Genomic DNA, 20,687 nt, shown 5'->3' with positions numbered 1-20,687 from the left:
ACACAAATGTCACCATGAACCTTATTTGCCTACACGGAGACTTGTAGGAATAAGTGAATTTAAGATAAAAGTGTGGCAGAGAGGCTGTTGATATATTGAAGACACAAAGTAAAGGGTAGAGAAGCGGGTCTGTCAGATTTGAAATCTAAGGATCTTTTGGCCAGAAGATAACTAACCTCGCAAGTTACATATCAGTTGCATGCCCGTGAACATGCGTTTTCGACTTCAACCTTGGATAGAGATGGTTATGCGAGGTCGCACTGCTCGTACTACCTATTAGCGGCCCGTTACAGCATAGAAACCCATGCCGCTTGGCACAGTCTTTATATGAGCCTAGCACTTCATAGTTACTTGCTTCAGAAAACTGCTGTTCTCAATCACGTGTTGAATTTCTCCAGCCCAGGACGTCAGCTTCGCCTGCGTACCACCGGCCGAGATAAACGAAAGGCTGGCTCTCCGTTCCTGGGTCAAAACGAACGGATGGGCAAAGGACGACGACAGAGGCTGCTTTCTGCACGTCCAGGATGCCGGCAACGAAACGTTAGACGACGTGGTGCCTTGCACTGCGTGGGTCTACGAGATGCCTACATACAACAACAACATCATTCAGGAGGTGCGCTCTTTTTGTGCCTGACGTACTATAGCACCGCCTTTAACAAAGATACGCCAGTACCTGGTTAGAACCTATTCGAGGCTGGCTTCATCTGCAACGGTCCGTTTTGCATGAACATGCACTACTGATCAAAGGTATATAGGCTATTTACCAGTGGACTTAACGAAATTTAACCTTGTGGGCTGGGAAGAGGGCGCGGAAATATTATAGTTACGATGTGCAGGTCGAGAGGTGGTTCTTTCTTTGTCCTTTACAAGACCGCGACGATGTACCCCTTTCGCGAAAAGTGACCGAGCAACAGGTTTTTACTTCTCAACCACATAACGGAGCTGTTGCGACACCGCTAAATAACGAAAGGTGTCAAAACGTGAGGAGAAGGGCTCTCCTTACTTTACACAGATTCGGAGCTTAAGGGCTGCTGTAAGTGCATCGCTACGCGGGTAAGATAGAGACCACCTGTGCCGGGTACTTTTGTCAAAGGCTGTACCAAGTGCTGCTGTGGGATGCCTTTTCGTGTCTGTGATTGTGGGCCGTCCAAACCTGCCGCTTATATAACTCTATAAAATATGAACTGCCACGATTTCTTAATGTGCGCCAAAACTTATTAAATTACAGGACAGGGGCAGTTTGTTTTTATATTTTCGCTCGATCGAAATAAAGCAACGGCAGGGATAAACAACGCGAACTTGCTGCCAGCAGCCGAAAACTATGGGCGGTTCTCACGACCTGGAGGGTGCGCTTCAATGACGGCGTTACGGAGAGTTGCTTTCAGAGTCAGCTTATAGAGAGAGTCATGCTTGTTGTACAAAAGGTGAATGGCAGCTAGAAGCACATTTTTTTCCCATTTAGAACAGGAGGTAAGCAAGACCCAATGACTAAATTTATCATACCGATTCTAAGAAAACAAACTAAGTTTGCCAGTCACTGTCGCTTGAGTTTGAACTCATGAGGTAGTGCCTCGCGTTTGTTCGAGGTCTTAAACTTTTAGTAAATTCTGCACCATTGTCTTGAATCAGAACGTTGAATCTTAACCAGACAATTCTCAGTGGGTTTGGCTCATTCTTTAGGGGTGACAGGGGCAGCTTTATTTGCAGCTTCAATTGAAAGGCTTGGTTGGGAGCAGGGAGGAGCTGGAGGTGGAGTGCGGTGCGGTGCGTTAAAAAAAATGGGGCGCGGGGGGAAGGAGCGCAGACTTGAGTCCTACGGATTTGACTGAGAGTGCCGGTTTCCGCGAGATATAAGGGAGCGGCTGCTGCTGCATTTTCGTTTTGCTTCTGCTTCTGCTTTTCGTTTCTGCAAGCTACAGCACCGCGCATTTGCAGGAAGGGGAAGTTGAACGGGGAGCGGTTTACATTGTTGAGAGTATTTTGAACCAAGAAAGACTCCAGTAGGATTATTTTTCGGTCATTAGTTTCGGCTGTGAGGACGGGTGTTTCTTTTGCAAGTTGGCTCTATGGTCATCGTCTTCGGAATGCTCCGCTATCACGGCAGTTGCGGGAATTGTTCTTTTGTTCTGTTCTTTCTTTGTGTTTTCAGTTTCGGCCATGCAACTTACGTTTCACCCGGCGCATGGAGTCTTGTATACCTCGGAAACCTGCAGCGTGACTCGCAGCCGTAGAACTGAAGTCTACAACAGCCCTCCGCACCCTCCACAACGCTTCACTGAGTTCCCAAGCTCCCCCCCCGCCCCCCTCCTTCCGACCATATCCTGCAAAATCTTCTTGTGAACCCTGAAGAAAGAGCAAAGAGGGCTCTGTAACGTCAGACCTTTTAAAATAATAGAGTTTCGGCAGAAAAAAGTCACTCACAATTTACTCGAAATTCTACACAACCAAATAGGCAGTTCTTTGAAACTGTAAGGTTTTCAACCACAAACTTTGCTTCTTTAAACATGATACTTTAAAATCGAATAGAAAATTTGTAATGGTGCAGAAATGAAAACCGAGAACAATGATGTCGCATTTTTCTGCGGAATATTGATCGAACATTGTGGACTCAGTGTGCTCAAATTCAGCGAACGGAAGTCACGTAATGTCTTTAAGGTCAACTGATGCTGCTCTTTATTTATTTATTTATTTAGAACATACTGCAGGCCTACAGTAGGCCCAAGCAGGAGGGGCGAATACATAATATATGCAAAAAAGAACAGGTTTAGCAAAATTGAAAAATGTTAAATACAAGTTGTCATTCGATTCGTGTCATCGGGAAATACAGGACGCGATTTGGGTAAGCTAGTATAGACTCATCGTTAAGCAATGTGGGAAGACCGGGCAGAGGTATAAGCACGCAACACATGGGTTTGTGTTGCGCGTTGTTTCTTTCGCCTCTCCTTTCGTCTCGCGCCGTTTAACAATGAATCCGGCAGTATGTATGACGGGTCCTAGTGACAGCTTGGACAGAAGGTAATGTAGTGGAAAAAGAATTAGTATGAGATAGAATTTGTAAGCGATATATCCCCTCCTTCCCTCCCTGGGAACTCTTATCCTGACCAGGTCACGATGAACGGCATCACATCGTCGGCCATTTGAATACAGGAAGAAACGTGCACAAGCTAAAATATTTGTCTGTCTTAATTATCACGTTCATGTGAACCTTAAAACGACAAAGTGGTGATTTTTTCTTTCAGTTCATTCTCTTCCTTTGCTGTTTTCACTTCGGGTGTATACTTGACACGCCCTCGCATTGCGAGGTCTTGGTTGGAACTCTTGTGATTCTTTGCGGAAATTTTTTTTGCATGTCTGTAAAAAACGACTTTTATGGCGTTCAGCGCTGAACAACTGATGGACCGGGCTTCTTCAGGCCTGTGTGCGCCATTTCCGTGGAACTGGATTCTATACCTTTGTTTATGCAACAGATGTAGAGATGGCTTTATCCGTCCCATGTAGACGACAGCCAGGAGTCCTTCGACCTTAGAGGCTGCTTCGGCCAGTCGGACGGTTTTCAGTTGAATCGCCGGATAGGAGCTGAGGAGTAAGGTCTCCCATTGATCTAAAGACTTTATGCTTCTTACTTCAGATGAAGCTTGATGGCAATGCCAGAGGATGTGATTGAGATGAGCTCTGGATTTGCATAGCTCACACTGGCTAGAGTACTGACGCAGGGAGTAGAGATTGCACGACATTGGGTTTGAAAAGCCAAATGGTGGCCCTGCTCTTCTTAAAGAATGTATCGGCTGGACGATATTTAACCCGTGGTAGCCTAGAGTGTTGCATGATCTCTCTGTATCACCCTATGAGGTCGCGGCCTGTGAAGCTCTCGGCGGGCCCACCAGATCAGAAAATAATTCCACGTGCTAATTCGTGGGCTACCACGTTCCTAGCGAGTATAACAGACAAATTTGAATTTGTCTGTTATCCCTGCTGGTCTGCACGAGTCACTTCGCCTCGGGAGAAATTCTCCGTCGGAAAAAGTTCATCACCGCAGTCAGTAACTATAATTTTTGCTGACGTACTTGCAAATTTCAAGTTCTATGGCAGGTACTTCTACAGTCTCAGAACAGTCCGCTGCAACTGTGCCACTGGCTATAAGTTGAATTTCGGCGTTGGCTACAGCTAGGGCCATTTTGTCATAGTCGGCGGCATCAACATGGACCGCGTCTTGTTAGTTTTGTACCGAAAGCTAAACTACTTTAACTGGGACGCATTTGGCCCCGAGCCTCCGAATGACCTTGAAAAAACATTGAAATAAGTCATGGCTAGTGTTGCTATGCACATACGCCTAACCATGTGTGGTCAATTCAGTGGACCAGCTTTGTCCTTGAGCTCTGACCTCCAACTTTGACCTTGAAATTTGCACTTGAACTTTGACCTTAAACTTTTACATTGAATTTTCACATGGGACTTTGAGCTTGCAAGTTGATGGAAGAGTTGGTAAGAAAGCTACGCGGTAATCACATCATTTCACGTGATTTAGTTCACAGTTGTGACGTCAGGTATGGGGTATATGTAACCAGAGCTGTGCGCCTGACTTAGACGCGCTGGTGAGAGGAGAGCGCACTGAACAGCGCACATATAGGGAACCACAACTTCGAACATTGCGGCAAGCCGCTTCTGACCATCCGGCAGACATCGCTCGCCGTGAGCGGGCTCGTCATCGGAAAAATGAGACTGGAAAGCAAAAACGAGCGGCGGAAACCATAGAATAACGAGAAAAGCGACTTGCCAAGAGACGACGTAAAGAAGCGGAGAGGCAACTTAGGCAAGCGTCAGGCGTCACATCGGTCTCAACTACTTCTACCACCGACTCTGCAGTCGCTGACGGACATCGTTGCGGACATAAAAACGATTCACGCGATTCGTTTGCGTGAAAGTGCCACCGCACGAGACAGTTTCACCAACAGTTTACTGAAACACGTTTTGCAGTGTGTGTACCGTGGGTTTCCTATGCAAACTATCATGTTTCCACTTAAGAATGCTTCTACATGTGCAACCACCCACGTTCCTTTCGTCAAGCAGTGGTACCGGCGTCAAGATCTTAGCCTTTGGCATGGTCCTGACCATTCATAAGTCTGTCTCCATCAAGCAAATCAATGAAGAAGAATGAGCGGCTGTGAATTGGGGGGGGGGGGGGAATTAAGAAACAATAAAGATAAACCATGTTTAATCATGCTTATGCAGCATACATTACGTGAAACTTCATTTGGCAGAGTTGAAGCGCCGCCGCACTTCTTTAAAACGCCTGTAAAACACCTTCGCCTCTTTTTCTTTAAATTTTTTTCTTGTTTCGAAATGCAGAGCGGCAGGTGAAAGGCTAAAGGGTACCATATCGGGCATTAAAAAGCTAGTTTCACAGTTCGTTCTCCATGTATTCAATCTCACCCTTTCAGTGGGACCTGGTGTGTTCGCGGCAGCACGTGCGACCCCTGCTTCGGGTTATCTTCTTCGCCGGTGGCCTGGTCGCTTGGGTGCTGCCCCTTCTGGTCGACTGGTGAGCACGTCTACCTCCCTTGATGCGCGAACAACTCATAAGAGTAATCAACCCCGCTCTTCGCTTCACACAAATTTTCCTTCAGTTTCGCACTACGCCATAGATGCCACTGGCGGATTTGGATATGTTTAGCACGCTGCTGCTCTCCAAAGGCCTGCGCTTTACATGCGACTATGGGCTTTCTTCGTGGAACAGGCTTATACACAAGCAGTAACCCGTCGAGTCGTCGCCTAAGTGGTTACAGCGCTTGGCTGTTGAGCCCGAGGGTGCGAGTTGGAAACCCGATAACGCGGGCCACATATCGAAGGGGGTGAAATTCCTAACAAACGCCTCCGCTGTGCAACAAGAGCTCAAGTTAAAGAACCCCTGGTGGTCTAAATGAATCTGGAGCCCTCGGCTCACCACTACCACTTCAGCTTGCATCTTTCCCGCATTACATCAAGAGTGTCATTTGTGAGCAGTTCGTGAAAGGATGGCGAGAAGGAATCGCTCCTGTTTGTATTTTAAGCCGAGTATTCTTTGCAGAATGCGGTTGCACTTTCTACGCCGCTATTGGAAACGGAGGTGCGTAAGCGTACTGCGTCGAACACTGACACGTGTTACCATCAGCGTCGCAGCGAAACGTTGCATGAAAGACATAGTGCGTGGTCTCGATGCAGAGCCTGCCATTCGACTTGCGAGAAGTTTGGAAGCCACGTGTATTTTAATGGGCCGCGAAAGTGTTTTTTTTTTCTTGGTTGTGATACCTTTCTATTCGGTGCTCTCACATTTCTTCCTACCTTTTGGTCACCCCCGCCCTCTCTCCGATTGTGCACGCGTATTCTAAAGAAAAGAAGCGTCGATCAAGTATGGGCTTTAAAGAAAGGCGCGGGTACTCCTGGATTATTAAGAAAAGCCCTACCCGTGGTTTTAGACTTCACTCTTTGAGAGATGAAAACGCGCACGGTGGCACAGCGAAGAAATAAAATACAGCTGTTCTCTGGGTAGGACAGAAGAAAATACTGCAAATATATCCCTTGCTTCCTTCACTCTAAACAGCAATGCGTAAATAAGGGAGTAGGCTATCCCTTAGAGCAATCGCTTTTATAAAAGACAGTGGGCTAAGGAGTAGATTATACTCCCCTTTTACTCCCTTATAGCTGTATTCGTGGTTACGGTGTTGTAACGTCACCGAGGTAGCAAACATCTTCTGTTGGAAATACGATATTTACGGCGACCATGACGACGGCAGCCTTTTCAAACATATATTTTATAACAACCATTTCAGTAATCAAAACTCATGTAGCCGCAAATTACGGAGTTCTTAATATGTTGTCAGTGAACCAGAAAAATTTACGAAGTGCACTTGTGGCTACTTATGCGCTTTGAAAGCGAAAGTATTACTTCATCGTGAGCTCTGTTGCGATGTTCATTTAGGATTGCTTCCTTCCTAATCACAAACGGACACACTAAGATAGAGTCATAAGGAAACGCATAGAGTAGGTTCACCTCCAACGCGGCTTTGTGGTCCATGGATTGCGTGCTCGCCTCGCAAACGCAAGGTCTTTGGTTCAGTTCCCTGCACCTGCACCTGCAAATACAAGTGTTTGCTGAACCGATTTTTCACGTAGCGAAAGCTGAGCGCACAGCTCCAGTTTATATACCCCATACTCTAACGTCACAAGTGTAAACTGAATCACCTGACACCCCGTGATTACCACGTGGCTTCTAACCGCCTTCTACCACCAACTCGAAAGGTCAGAGGTCAAAATGCAGTTCAAAGGTCAAGGTCAGATGCCAAGGTCAAGTTCAATGTTCAAAGTTAAAGGTCAAGTGGTGCAGGACCAAGGTGGTGTAAAGATGGGAAGGCAGATGTGCAACCATTACTTATCTCAAGGTCGTTTCAAGGCCATTCGGAGGCTTACGGCGAAATGGGTGTCGTTAGGGAAAGTTGAACTTCAAAGTTCAAGGTCAAGGGTGGTCCACTAAGTGGACCATACATGATTAAGCATATGTGCATTGGAACACACGCCATTCGGAGGCTCACGGCGAAATTCGTCGCAGCTATAGTTGTGTACCTTTCGGTACAAAAATTCATTTTCTTTTGTTGCGGATGTCACTGTGTTATGGTGCACTGCTGAAGTCATGCGAGGCCATGGTGGCGCCACAGGAGGGAGGTGGGTTTGGCTAATTGCTGGTGGTTAACGCCGCCGGAATTTGTTGCTGATGAGGCTTCTAATGTTTTTGCATCAGTAAAAAAAATAAAATTCGGTAAAGATACTTAAAAGTGCTTACGTGTTGGAATGTGTGAGCGCTTTTGGTGCACTGTTCATTGCGCAAGCGCATACAGAACGGGCCGCAACGAAATCCAGGGACAAGATGGCGCACCACAGGCGGTGTACTCATTGACTGCGCCGTTTGCGCTGCCCTAATGTGTAACACCACCCACGCATATACATGAGCCTTTGACACCACCCGGAACTCTGTACGGCAGACGGTTGGATCACAGTTTTGACGCGAAAGTCTGGGAAGGCGTATACAGTTGGAGGCGCATATGTCTTCAGTTCGAATCTCTGTCGCAAGCTAGCTTCCAACTTGGCTACCGCATGCCAGCGATGTGCAGTGAGAAATCGTATGGCACCACCCGGAACGCTGTACGGCAAACGGTGGCGTCAATATTCTGGCACGAGTGTTGGGAAACTGGCGCCACGTGGAGTTCGGCCAGTGCCGAGTATATTTAGACCTACGACATGCATAGGACTGTCGTAAGTTGCGGTGCTCGGGTTGCTGTGTGCTTCATAGTGCCACTTGATGACGCCACCCTATTTTTTTTTGTGCAATCGCTGGGGTTTTCTACACACTCTACAAATACAAGTCGCCGGCTTTTCTCGTAAAGTGACTAGTAATGCTTTCGCATTAAAAAAAATGATAGGAAGAAGAGAGGCAGCTAGCATACGGAATTCCTGTGTGCGGTGGACCTGCATCCACAGAAGGTAGCTCGAGGAGAAGCACCGAACAACAGTAATATCTGAGACGAAAGTCAGAAAGTGCGGTAGAACGAAGAACTTTGTTGACCGTGCCTGCCAGAGAAATAGGCGCCACAGACATTGAGCGCTGCGACCTCTATGCGTTCATTTTACAGGAAAACGGCGCAAGTATAATCCAGGGTTGAACACTATTCGCACGTTTAGCTCCACCCTATAGAGCGGTGCGTGTTGGGATCTTGCCCCTGCAACCTATGAGGTGCGCAAAGCTAGGGTATATTGATGCGAGGGTATGTATAGCCTATCAGTAAAAAGTCCGGCGTTCCGTGCGAAACAAAATGATCGAAAACCTACTGTCGGTGATAACTGTGATGGCTTGGGGCTGTTCCCTTGTATAGGGCGGACAGGAAGTAAGCATCCTAGCCCGTTTAATGTATGGAGACTTTGCACATCACCTCTCAGCGCTGTGTTGCTCTCCGCCACACTAATAATTCCAGCAGCCGCCTCATGCCGGTTCCATTAAAACATATAAAGTGTATTTCGGTTGCTCATACGCGTAGGCTTTGTCAATTGGCTGCAGGAATTGGTGAGTAACTCGGAGATATTAAGCCGCCGTGGTGGCTCAGTGGTTAGAGTGCTCGGCTGCTGAACCGAAAGGCGCGGGTTCGATCCCAGAAGCAGCGATCGCACCTCTATGGAAGCGAAAGGATTGAAACTTGTGTAGTGTGCGATGTCAGTGCACGTTAAAGAGCCCCAGCTGGTCGAAATTTCTGGAGCCCTTCACTACGGCGTTCCTCATAGCCCAAGTCGCTTTGGGACGTTAAACCTTAATAAACCAAGCCTTCATCGCTCTGTAGTGTACTGTGAATCGCAAAGCGCGCACATAAGCCTCCTTTTTATTCAGTTATTTATTAGAGATACTATCAGGCCGGTCTGGACCAAGATAGGAGTGACACAAGGGTAGTAAAGATTACAAAGGCGGAACACGACAAACAAAACACAAGCACCACCCAGTCGGTGCCAAGTTTTAACATTTAAAAAAATTTTTAAAAAAATTTAAAAATTTAAAAAAATTTCTAACACCTGTACTCAACAAACAAACATGCACAAAACTCTCGCTGCAACGAAACAGAAAACAATGTGAAAAGACCATGCCCAACACAAATGAAAAGCGCATTATATATCAGGCACTATACCAACAAATCACGAACTCCAGCAGAGAACACATCCACACCCGATGCGAGCACCACATTCACTGGCAGTGTGTTCTATTCTCTCGCTGTAGACAGTAAGAAGGAATGCTGGTAGCATGCAGTGCTTAGACAACATTTGTTTTTTTACATGTCTGCAATGTTTACCCTCAGGCCAACCTCACCGGGCTCGAGAGGTATGCCGTCCGGATCTCCACCCAAGCTGCAGGAGTTCGAGTCCCGCCACGGCCATTTTTATTTTCATGCGTCTCTTCAGAGGCACTACGTAATGCTGGTGGAAGGACGTCACGACCGTGTAGGCGAGCGAGCAGTTGTTCAGTGACGTCATCATTGTCGAACTTCGTGATCGTTGTGGGGTGTTTGAACAGGTTTGAATTACCCGCGTTCGGTAATGTGCTTGTGAAGTCAGATTGTCATCAAGGAGCGTGAATTTCGTTTCCACGCTACAGGGGTTGCCGTCGAGCGGAAATTGTTTCTTAAATCCCCGGATTTGCCGCCCTACGTGAACTCTAACGCTATGGCGTTGAAATTCCCTACTTTTCTGAAGATTTGCCCTCACTTCGAATGGGACGCAGGGCCGGCCGGCGTCCGGTGATCCTCGCGTCTGTGGTGGCGTCGGTAGCCTTCTCTCTGTCCGCCTACTTCGTGGAGTCTCTGCTGTTCTTCGCGCTGTGCCGCTTCGCCCTGGGATCCTGCCTGGCCGTGACCTTCGTCACCAGCTCAGTGCTTTGTGAGTCTGAGTTTCTTGATTCCTTCTTCGTGAGAAAATGTCGCTTTACTTAAGCGCCTGTACCGTCCCTGCTTGAACTGTATTGGCGGGCGCGCACACTGTGCGTGGTGCGCTGTTTGTGTAAGCCGCCACCGAGAAAGCTCTGTAGTCGGAGGTAAGCATTATGCGATGTAACAAGTTTGTGTTTGTGGACGCTTACTGTATTGCAATATTGCAGAGATAAATTGAGTATGCTTCGAGAACATGTTTGCGATGCTTATTGCATTTTAGTCCGGGTTATTAAGAAGAAAATAGTTGTTACCGTTCGATTCCGTAAGTTGGAAGCCCTCTCATATTTTAGCGTTCTTTAAAATTCCTGCAATAATCACTGAACGTGCTGTGGTTCTTGTAAGGATGTAGTTACGTATGGACGTAAAACAGATGGTCAGATTTAGTTTTGCAATAACGGAGATTGTCGTGGAGAGACAGCTGATCAGTGAAGCGTGTAAAATGTACGTATTTCACTTGATTTTTCTTGGAAAGCTCGCGCATGGACGACCTCTTGTTCTTTTTCAGACTGAAGGTACACACTTGAAGGAATTGGTGAGCGCTAAAAACCACGAATAAAGGACGAACACACAGGACGAAGCGCTTCCTGACAACTCCGAAGTGTTCAATACTTTCTTCCACAGCTTTCTGACAACTCCGAAGTGTTCAATACACTTCGGAGTTGTCAGGAAACGCTTCGTCCTGTGTGTTCGTCCTTTTTTCGTGGTTTTTAGCGCTCACCAATTCCTTCAACTATGTATTTCCAACTAGCCCCAGTAGTAGCTCTTTTGAAGGTACACACGCGACCGCATGATTTCACGTCTGGTTTATAGCGTGCGGCGCACTCTGAATAAACTTTTTTGACAACTGACAGTTCGTAGAGTAACGTCACGCTATTGTTCTTGTGAGAAAACTCCTTATAGGCACTGAATTAAAAGTGGGAGGCGCAGAAAGAAGCGCTTTGTAATGCAAACTCGGTGCCCTCAAGAATAGTAAAACTTTATACTTAGAAATTGAAGGCCTTGTCGAGGCTTGGTAATGTGCGGGTAGCTTTAGCTCATGTGAGTGCCAGAAAATATGCGAAGTATAGAGACTCTGGTGCGGGGAAGTGCAAACGTGTCGTCTGGTTCTGCACTGCCGACCAGTATTTCATCGACGCAGGCAAACGCCGTTTAAGCTCAAGATTTCTGTATAACACAATCTGGCGGGCTAGTTGGTGGGAATCCATACGATTTCAGCAGCGCGAACACGGTTAGGAAAAAACAGACAGAAAGGGGGACAGGACAGAGCGCTGAACTATCAACTTTATTTCAAGAATGACCAAGACCCCGCTCTTAAATACACACGCCACAGAAACGCCCACCTGGGGGATCTATCTAAGCACAACAATCAGAGCGCGAACGAGTATATTATCACTTTTTCCCGGGCTATCAAGGATACAAAGAGCATGAGTGCTAACAAAGAAAAGACTAAAAACCGGTGAAAGACATGTAAAAAGCATGGAACAACAGGACTGAGGGTGCATGAAGGTCTAAAGAAAACACAAGCAAAAAGGCTTGTAGCAATCATTCCTGTGTTTTTAGCCTTTTTGCTTGTGTTTTCTTTAGACCTTCATGCACCCTCAGTCCTGTTGTTCCATGCTTTTTACATGTCTTTCACCGGTTTTTAGTCTTTTCTTTGTTAGCACTCATGCTCTTTGTATCCTTGAAAACCCGGGAAAAAGTGATAATATACTCGTTCGCGCTCTGATTGTGTTGTGCTTAGATAGATCCCCCAGGTGGGCGTTTCTGTGGCGTGTGTATTTAAGAGCGGGGTCTTGGTCTTTCTTGAAATAAAGTTGATAGTTCAGCGCTCTGTCCTGTCCCCCTTTCTGTCTGTTTTTGCCTAACCGTGTTCGCGCTGCTGAAATCGTAAAGATTTATGTCTTTGACAGAGTGATAGAAAATTCTTTCGCCATGCGTACCTTGAAAGGTGTATGCACTAAGTGCAGCGGACTAAACATTTGTTTATCGTTTACAGTATCTCCTTCCACTTTAACAAGACCAGGGGGTACAGCAGAATACCTGTTGTGGGTGTGCTGATTAAGCGTTTCTTTCGTTCCACATTGGGGTAACACCACATCCACCATGAGCGTTTTGGTCCCATGCGGTGTTCCGGCCGTCGAGGCATGAGCATCACAGCCCATGGTACAACTCTTGCGTGGGCGAAGTAGTGGGACACAGTGACACACACAAACACTGCAAATAAATTAGATGGAACACTTAAGCTGCGCTTTAGTATATGACACGAAGTTAATGGTTTAGTGCCTATATATGCTGAATTGGTCATCATCAACATAACAGAGATAGATCGCTGCGAGTCCGCTCACCACTCCTGGCGCAGTTGATGAGCCGTTAGGCGTTGGGCCACAGCGCTGCGATGGCAGATGCTGCCATCAGTGGGCCTTGTGCGAATCGAGACCGGTGCTTAATTTAACTGTCGCCTCCCTTCGTAGGCAGATTTTGATGACGACACAAGGTCACGTGACCTAGGTGGCCCATCTGCCCACTAGGTTGTTTCTCTGGGGACTTCTTGTGGGTTTTTTCCTCACGGCTACGGCGCCGACGACGACGCCGACTTTTCTGTAGCACGGCATCCTTAACTCTGTAACGTTAAAAACGAATCTCGGATAATAATACCGACACCGAAAGTACAGCCCGAGCTTCCTGTACGAGGATTTTTAGGACAGCGTTGGAACAGCTGAAGTGGCATAGAAACGATCTCGCCATTCGCATCAAGGCCGACCTCCAGGAATCAAGAAACCTTCGAACAACGCAACAACTTAGTACGGCGGCGTTTCCCCCTCGCACGCAGCACGAAATTAGACAGTTCGCTCCCTCTATAGCTGCTTCGGATATTTTTGCTAGTCCTCCACTGCTTGTCCGAAAATCAGCAGACATGAGCCAATGGGCGCGAAGAACTGGTTTTTGCTCAACGCCCCCCGGGTTTCCGACCTTTCCGCTCGCAACGGCCCCAGCCGCCGCTGGCTTTCGCTACGTGTGGAGCATGATTCTGCAGTTGTTAAAACTAGTGCTTCATTTGGCATGAATCTTCACGTTTCTGATAAAACATAAACGTATCTGGAATCGAAGCCAGCACATATTTTTGAGGTGCTAGGTATCGACGCCGAGAGTACCGAGCTGTCTTCTCAAGTGAAGTGAATGCAAGTTTTTCCTTTCTGCAATGGCTCAGAGGTTTTTTTGGTGTAACGCAAACAGTGTAAGGAATGTTTAGAAACAATCTTCTCACTTGTGTCAGTTGTGATTCGGAACTATTTATTAGCTTCGAAAGAGTGTGTTCTAACGATCGACATTGCTAGGGCTGTTTAGGGGCATCCCGTCTCGCTTGCACCAGAGTGTGTAGGAACAACTTTGAAAACCACGTCAGGTGCACTGCTCATGTGAAGTGTGCCCCTACAAGGCTCACGAATTTCTGGCAACGGCCATAGTATGTACCCTGTGTTTCGGCCCGGTTGCTGCTCAAAACCTTGCTGGATGCGGTGCAGGCGCAGTCCGCGCTTTGGTTCTTTCGGCTATTCTTGCCTCTTTTTGTGAGCGCTATTCGTTAGTATACCTAGCCACTTCTTACGCGCTTCCCGCTCACTGCATGTAATTAGTGCCGCTGCGGCAATTACACACAGCACCTGGCCGGATAGTGTCGCGCCCCGGTGTCATTCGCTGCTTCCTTACATATAGCACTGTGCGACGAATGCGCGGCAGAGCTCTTCGCTAGTTTTGCGCCACAAGAATTTCGCATTGCTAGCAGGTTGGTCTTAAGCAGACGGCGTAGGCGTCGTCTTTGTGTGGTATTCCCATTTTTTGATTAAAAGAAGAAGTGCTTTTTTTTTCGCAAGGGCAGAACTGAAGCACAGTTGAAACCCTTTGCTCCCAATGGTGGCCTTTCTCTCACCAATATTTGATCTTATATGAATTGGTAATTTTGTCGTGCAGCAGTAAGACATCTTATAAAGCTTGGCTAACACTCACAGTCGTGACAATGATACGCAGAAGGGCTCCTTCACCTTCTTCAAACGTTACAAGCACCCTTAACCTTTCATTAAGGCATCTACGCTTTCGACCACCACAATAACTTTGCTTGAAGGTGGCATGGAATTTAGCAGGATTTATTCGCCCAGAGAAAACCTACTGTGCGACTGTCGACAGTAAGCCGCGGATCCGTGTCAGCGGAATAAGCGCGCCTGCAAGTTCCCCGAAAGAGGAGGATTGTAATCACATAAGTATTCGACATTGGGTATGCGTAGTCTACGACAACGCCTGTGCCTTTTAGTGCAGCATAAGATTACTTTACAGTTAGTGCCGTAAATGCGCAACATTGAATTCATTAGCTACAATGCTGGGCCTATTGCGGAGGCAACATAGCGTGCAGGCAGCTAGAAACGTTGGGTCGACCATGTGCGACAAAAGCACCCAGTGCCGCTTCCGTTCCACGCGATGCGGTGGCAACAGCTTCTGACGCGTTCCCTTTTGCGCGACCACGCGTGTTGCAGTGTTCGAAATCGTGGGCAGCGAGTACCGCGCCGCGTACGTCATGATGTCCCAGTTCGGGTTCTCCTTCGGCCAGCTCTTCATGGCAGTGATGGACCAGCACAAGCTTTCTTGGCGGGCCGTCCAGCTTTGCTGTTCGTTACCCGTCTGCGCATGCGCCGTGGCATTCCTGTGAGTTCTCCCTTCTCCCTTTTGTCTCTTTCGAGCACAACACGCTAAGGTCACTGAATCTAAATGAGATTTTATTATTGCTAGAAATTCAACTCTCTGCACTAGTTCACGTCTTTCATTTAGGGTAATACCTGAGCCCCTCGTAGGAGCAAAAACCTGCTTTCATACTTCAGGAATCATTTCTGATTTATGCAAGTGTGTCCAATTAGGAGACGTGACCAATTTCCGCGCAGGCTATGGTTGAGTAACTTATAATCTCATGTCAGCCTGTGCTTTTAAATGTGTAGAGATAAAAAATTCCGCGTTATGATGTGTTAAGGGAAACCTAGCTAAGCGCGCAATTCGGCCGCTCTCAGTAAGTAATTTGTAATCGTGCTTTTTTTCTCGCGCGCACGGTTTTTCGATTTTAGCAGTGAAGTGGTTGTTGTGATGTGGTAGGGACGAGATTACCTGAGACATGCAAAAACCGTAATATGCATGCTGCTTCTTCACTCGCTGCAAATCCTAATTCTGGATCACGCTAGTGTAAGAACTGGCTTATATAAACTGACGAAGCAGTGAATATGCGAGCATACTGTAGTTTCTAATGTCTAAAGTAGTGGAATTCCTACTTGTGATGGCTTCACCATTTTTCAGTTGCTGAATTCGACACTTAAACTACAAGTAAGGTGAAATCCAATTCGAAATCATTGCCGGATAGCAACGAAAATCTGATGATCATCTTAATAAATGGCTGACTCAACACTTGAAAGCAAGAAAAAAACCTAGGAAAATTTCTTTTGCCCACCTTCTTGGGATTTTCATGCTTTTCGTGGCTGTATTGAAGTGTTCGAAAGTAACAAAAGACAACAGAGAACTCCTGTTACATCTGGTTTTACGTTCTTTTTTGTGTGAATTTACAATGCGCAGCCAATTAGTTTGTTGCGGAAAATAGTCTCGGCTCATATTAGGAAAAGGAGGTCGCGTGCCACCAGGGGAACTTTGGTAAATACGCATATTTTAAATCCTTGGAAAAGCCCCTAAGAATCGTATTCATACAATACGCGTAGGTAAATAAAAGGCATTTGATTGACCTGGTATTCTCATTCCGTACTTCACGTGAGCATGTTATTTTCTCGACACATCGTATCCATAAAAAATGAGGAACCATAAAAAGGAAACTTGCAAGCCGCAAAGTCGAACGCAACCTACAAGCATCAGAACATTTTCGGTGAAATTGCCTTTGTAACCTTGAGAGTACTTAGCTCGCTGCTAAATCGTAGGCATCAATAATATTGACAGCAGCGCCACCTGGAAGGAACGATGAACAAAGGTGGGAGACACGGACTAAGGCCGACGTTTGTTGTCGCCTCGTCGCTTTGACTGCCGTGCTTGCTGCGTTGCACCATGGTCAGTTTCACGGCTTACCACTGGCGTGATCTGTGCTGCTCATTCTCACTAGGCTGCCTAAGGAATTCACTTAAAAGAGGGGGAGGTACCGAAGGGCAGTACAAATATGGCTGCTCCCAGAAGTGAAAACTTTAAAGGGTGTTAGTCTTAACGAAACAGTAACGTAGTCAAACATGCTCCCTTTTAACGTAGTGGGAAACCTGAGGTGGCTGTTGTCTTGCGAGCGCTGAGCGATCGCCTAACGCGTGTCGCCACCGGGCCCGTCGCTGATCTTTAGGGTGGTGAAGGAGTCCCCGCGGTGGTTAGTGGCCCGCGGAATGTTCGAAGAGGCCGAGGTGGTGATGATGCATGCGGCGCGCCTCAACGGCATCAGCCGACATCGATCCATGGCCCTCTGGAGGAACGCCCGCAACGAGATAGACAGGGTGAGCGCTTCGCCGACATAGCTGCTCCTAAAAGGACCGGTGATATATGTGACGTTGAGACAGCTACCTTTGCGTAGAGACTAGCACAGAAAACACATTTGCCAACCGCTAACGAATATTAAGCACGATGAAACTTGGTACACTAATCGACGAAGATTAAAACGGGCTACACGCTTGGAACACTGGAGAAAAAAAAAAGATAACTTGCTCACAGTCGGGCCAGGTCTTTTGTTGACAACGCTCCGAGATTTTGTACCCAGGCTAACGGATGACATTTTGAAATATACCTGCGCTTAAAAGACACGCATAGCATAGCGTAGCGGACAGTGGGGTGGCATGTGTGAGTAGCACGTCCCTTTCACTACTATAAAAGGAAAGGGCATTTTTACAAAAGGGAAGGTAGGATTGGACATGTGACGAGACAGTTGTCAATTTTTATCATCCGGGTGTTACCATCTTCCATTTTTATCAGCTGCTGGTGTGCATAAAGAGCAGTGTTTCCCGAATAAAAATTCAGTTGTAAGTCCAGCGCTTTGTGTGTGTGTCTCTTTCTTTCAGTCCGTGTCTTTTAAGCGCAGGTATATTTCAATATGGTAAACCAACTCGCCCAAGAAACCACTCTGCTAACGGATGACGACTGTGCAAACGAACAAAACGCCACGAATGCAGGTGTCCAGCTTGTCTTTACTAGTGTTTACGCACTAGTATTATATCGCTTCATCTTGAAAGCAGCCACTTTGCCCAGCCAGTCAAGTTCCTTTCGGAGAATTTGTATTTTTCTCGGAGAATTTTGCACGAAATTGGGCTAAAGAAGGCAAGACAATTTCAATGAGCTGTCAGGGAATTTTAAGAATTAGCACGGAAACTATGGCAATTTTTGCAGCCACAAGCAATTTAAGCTAAACGTAAAGGTCACAGCCTGGGCAAGGCAATACAAATCGTCTAAATACATTGGGCTAACACCGCTTGACTTCAGGCTTTTACATGATTTCGCCTCGTGCTGCCATCTGCTAGCAGTACTGGTTAGGTTAGTTGAAACAGCGAATGACTCGGGCACACTGTGGGCGTTGAAAATACAAATCTCAGGTACTTTTCATCCTAAGTTAAGGCTCTTTCTTGAGCATCTAAAGAGTAGCCTTTTTTTTCTATGGACTGGAGTTTCCTACAGAACCGAGCACGATAACACTTTGCAACATCATTGCCACACGCCATTTTGAAGACCTTGAAACTATGTATCCGAGATGAGCTTGCCGCAGCAAAGTGTTTTTTTTTTCCAACCATGAAGTTTCTGTGAAAGACGCACAATTCTCCTGCGCGTGGTGGAGCGCGAAACGACTACTATGTGCAAAATTTTCGCGGTCATGACTTTATTACTCCGAAGGAATTAGGAGCAGTGAATGTAAAACATTGCTAGAAAATAATTCTGGGAATCGCAGAATTTTTCTAAACTTCTGCAAAAAAAAAGGGAATTTTACAGATAAGCAAGGGTATCTTTGTCTACGGTATGGAGCATGCTCTGTGCACAGCTGTCAGCACAACCTTTCTATTCCGTCGTTCGGGGTGCTTTGCTCGTGCACAGACGTTCTCGGTTAGTAACGGTATTGCGTCTCATTGCGTTTAAAGCAACTACCTGGTTAGGATGTGGGGTTTCCAGTTCAACGTTTCCGGCGTGTAGCTCATATAGTATGGTCATCTGCAAAAAGCTGGTACCACGTCTCGACAAGTTAAAAACGGTAGGCTAGTCCGGCTAGAAAAAAATAAATGCATTGCTGTTTCGGGGTACTAGTTTGGTAAACGATGCCTGTTAAGTTTAACCGAAACGTATGGATTTAATCGGTTGTACAGGACCAAAACAGGTGATGAACTGAACTCCTGCGCGTAGTCTGTCGTGTATAAGTGCCCAGCCAGACCTGTCATCCCTTTCAGCGCAGGAACCAAGCCTCATCATGCCCCCGCCGTCGAGATCGATCATCCTGCTCTGGTGTCGTTGAAATAAGTGCGACTTATACCGCTGTCATACACCCTACTCGGAATTTCCTTGATATACTTTGGCCTAAAGGAGCGCAAGGAAGTTTCACTTGAGGAAGTGGTCGGCCTGTCGCACGGCCTATAATGAGTTTCCCAGAGGGTCCGCCAGGGGCACAATAGGCGCTGTTGATTTAGCGCAAACACATAGAAGAATGAAGATTGAAAGAGCTGAAAATATTTTATAATGCTTTCTTTTTACACAGTGTAACTGTCACACACATCAAAAAACATATTTGCCTAAAACAATGAACATGTTCTTGATGTTCTGGCCACAGTGGTTTTCTCCTTGAAAGAATGTCGTACGCCAAAAAAGGACGAAACAGGAAGGAAAAACACAGAACAGGAAAGAGGCGCAACTTCCAACTTTAATAACAGGAAAGGAAACCAGGCGCTCTTTTATAGCCGCTGAGCTGCATGAGGGTGCGTGAACTAAAAAACAAATGCGGTGGTGGACGAGTGATAACAACACTGCAACACAGCACAACAAGTCATAGGGAGGTCGCTATTACAAAACGCATGTTGAAATCTCATGCGAGCGTGAATGATAGCACAGGTTGAACGATTATGAAAAAGGATAAGAACTACCTCTAAGATATTAACAATCATGAAACCGATTGAAGGAAGCAGGCGGACTTTGCAAAGGGCATCTAAACGAAACCGTCCAAGAAAGCTAGTTCGTTTCTGGTGAGGAGAACAGAAGGCGTGCTAACGCAGTTGTCTTTTCTTTGATCAATATAAAAAGCCTCAATGACTTCTCTTTCGATTTTTTCCTTTGCCCTGGCTAGAAACCTGGTCTCTTGAAATTTCGGAAAACAATCTTTACACCTGCTACAATGTAAAGCTAGATTGCTTCCCGTCTTGCTTTTTAGGGTCACATTGTGCTGTCGAGCACGCTCATTGAAGCACTGTCCCGTTTGCCCCACATATACTTTGCCACACGTCAAAGGGATCTCGTATACCACATTAGTGGTACATTTTGTGAACATTGTTTGATGTTTGACAGTGCAGGCCTTTTTGACCCGCTTTCCTGACACCATCGGACATATGCTTGCCAGTTTGCAGGGGGCTGAAAAAATCAGCCGCACTCCGTGCCTGGAAGCCACTTTTTTCAAATTGTGCGAAAACCCATGCAGGTAAGCTATGACCTGCACAGGTTTGTTTCCAAATTCCCGCTTGTAGTCCGGCTTTTTCATTTTTTGAAGGAGGCTTTCAGACACACTGGTGACCAGTTGCAATGGGTAACCTGCTGACATAACTCTTCTGATCTGATACTGGAAGCTTTCACTGATTTTGTGTGGACAAGATTTTTCTAGGGCCGACCTAATGCAAAGAGAAACTATTCCTCGTTTTACTAATTTGGAGTGGGCGCTATCGTAAGCTAACAGAGACTTCTTTGAGCGAGGTTGATACATCCAACAGACGTGGTTGTTGGTAAAAGAAATCTGTAAATCCAAGAACTGTATACAATCATGATCTGGCTTATCATGCGTGAACTTCAGGGACGTTGACTTCGAGTTAAAAGCGGTCAGTACGTTTTCGATATGCGAATCTGATTCACACTGGGCCGGCACATCAAGCAGAACAAGATAATCGTCAACGTATCTAAAAATGCATGAGACAGCTGTGCCGCAAAAACTGGAATCAAGTCGTCGATCAAATG

At 46.5% G+C, this 20,687-nt stretch overlaps 1 protein-coding gene across 1 annotated transcript in view; it reads left to right on the top strand.

Moving 5' to 3' along the window:
- The window catches only part of LOC149360299 (solute carrier family 22 member 6-like), a 41,759-nt gene that overhangs the window by 7,128 nt on the left and 13,944 nt on the right, over positions 1–20,687 (top strand). Inside the window, exons 3-7 of the mRNA XM_089567826.1 lie at positions 399–613; positions 5,439–5,539; positions 10,289–10,443; positions 15,017–15,185; positions 16,852–16,999. Of these exons, the coding sequence (XP_089423952.1) occupies positions 399–613; positions 5,439–5,539; positions 10,289–10,443; positions 15,017–15,185; positions 16,852–16,999 (788 nt within the window). The remainder of the gene's footprint in view (positions 1–398; positions 614–5,438; positions 5,540–10,288; positions 10,444–15,016; positions 15,186–16,851; positions 17,000–20,687) is intronic.

Source organism: Amblyomma mixtum, chromosome 2, assembly GCF_055824585.1.
Source record: "Amblyomma mixtum isolate Tamu chromosome 2, ASM5582458v1, whole genome shotgun sequence".
Classification (NCBI taxonomy): Eukaryota; Metazoa; Arthropoda; class Arachnida; order Ixodida; family Ixodidae; genus Amblyomma; species Amblyomma mixtum.
Note: the sequence above shows the minus strand (reverse complement) of the source record. Positions and strands in the feature narration are given on the sequence as shown.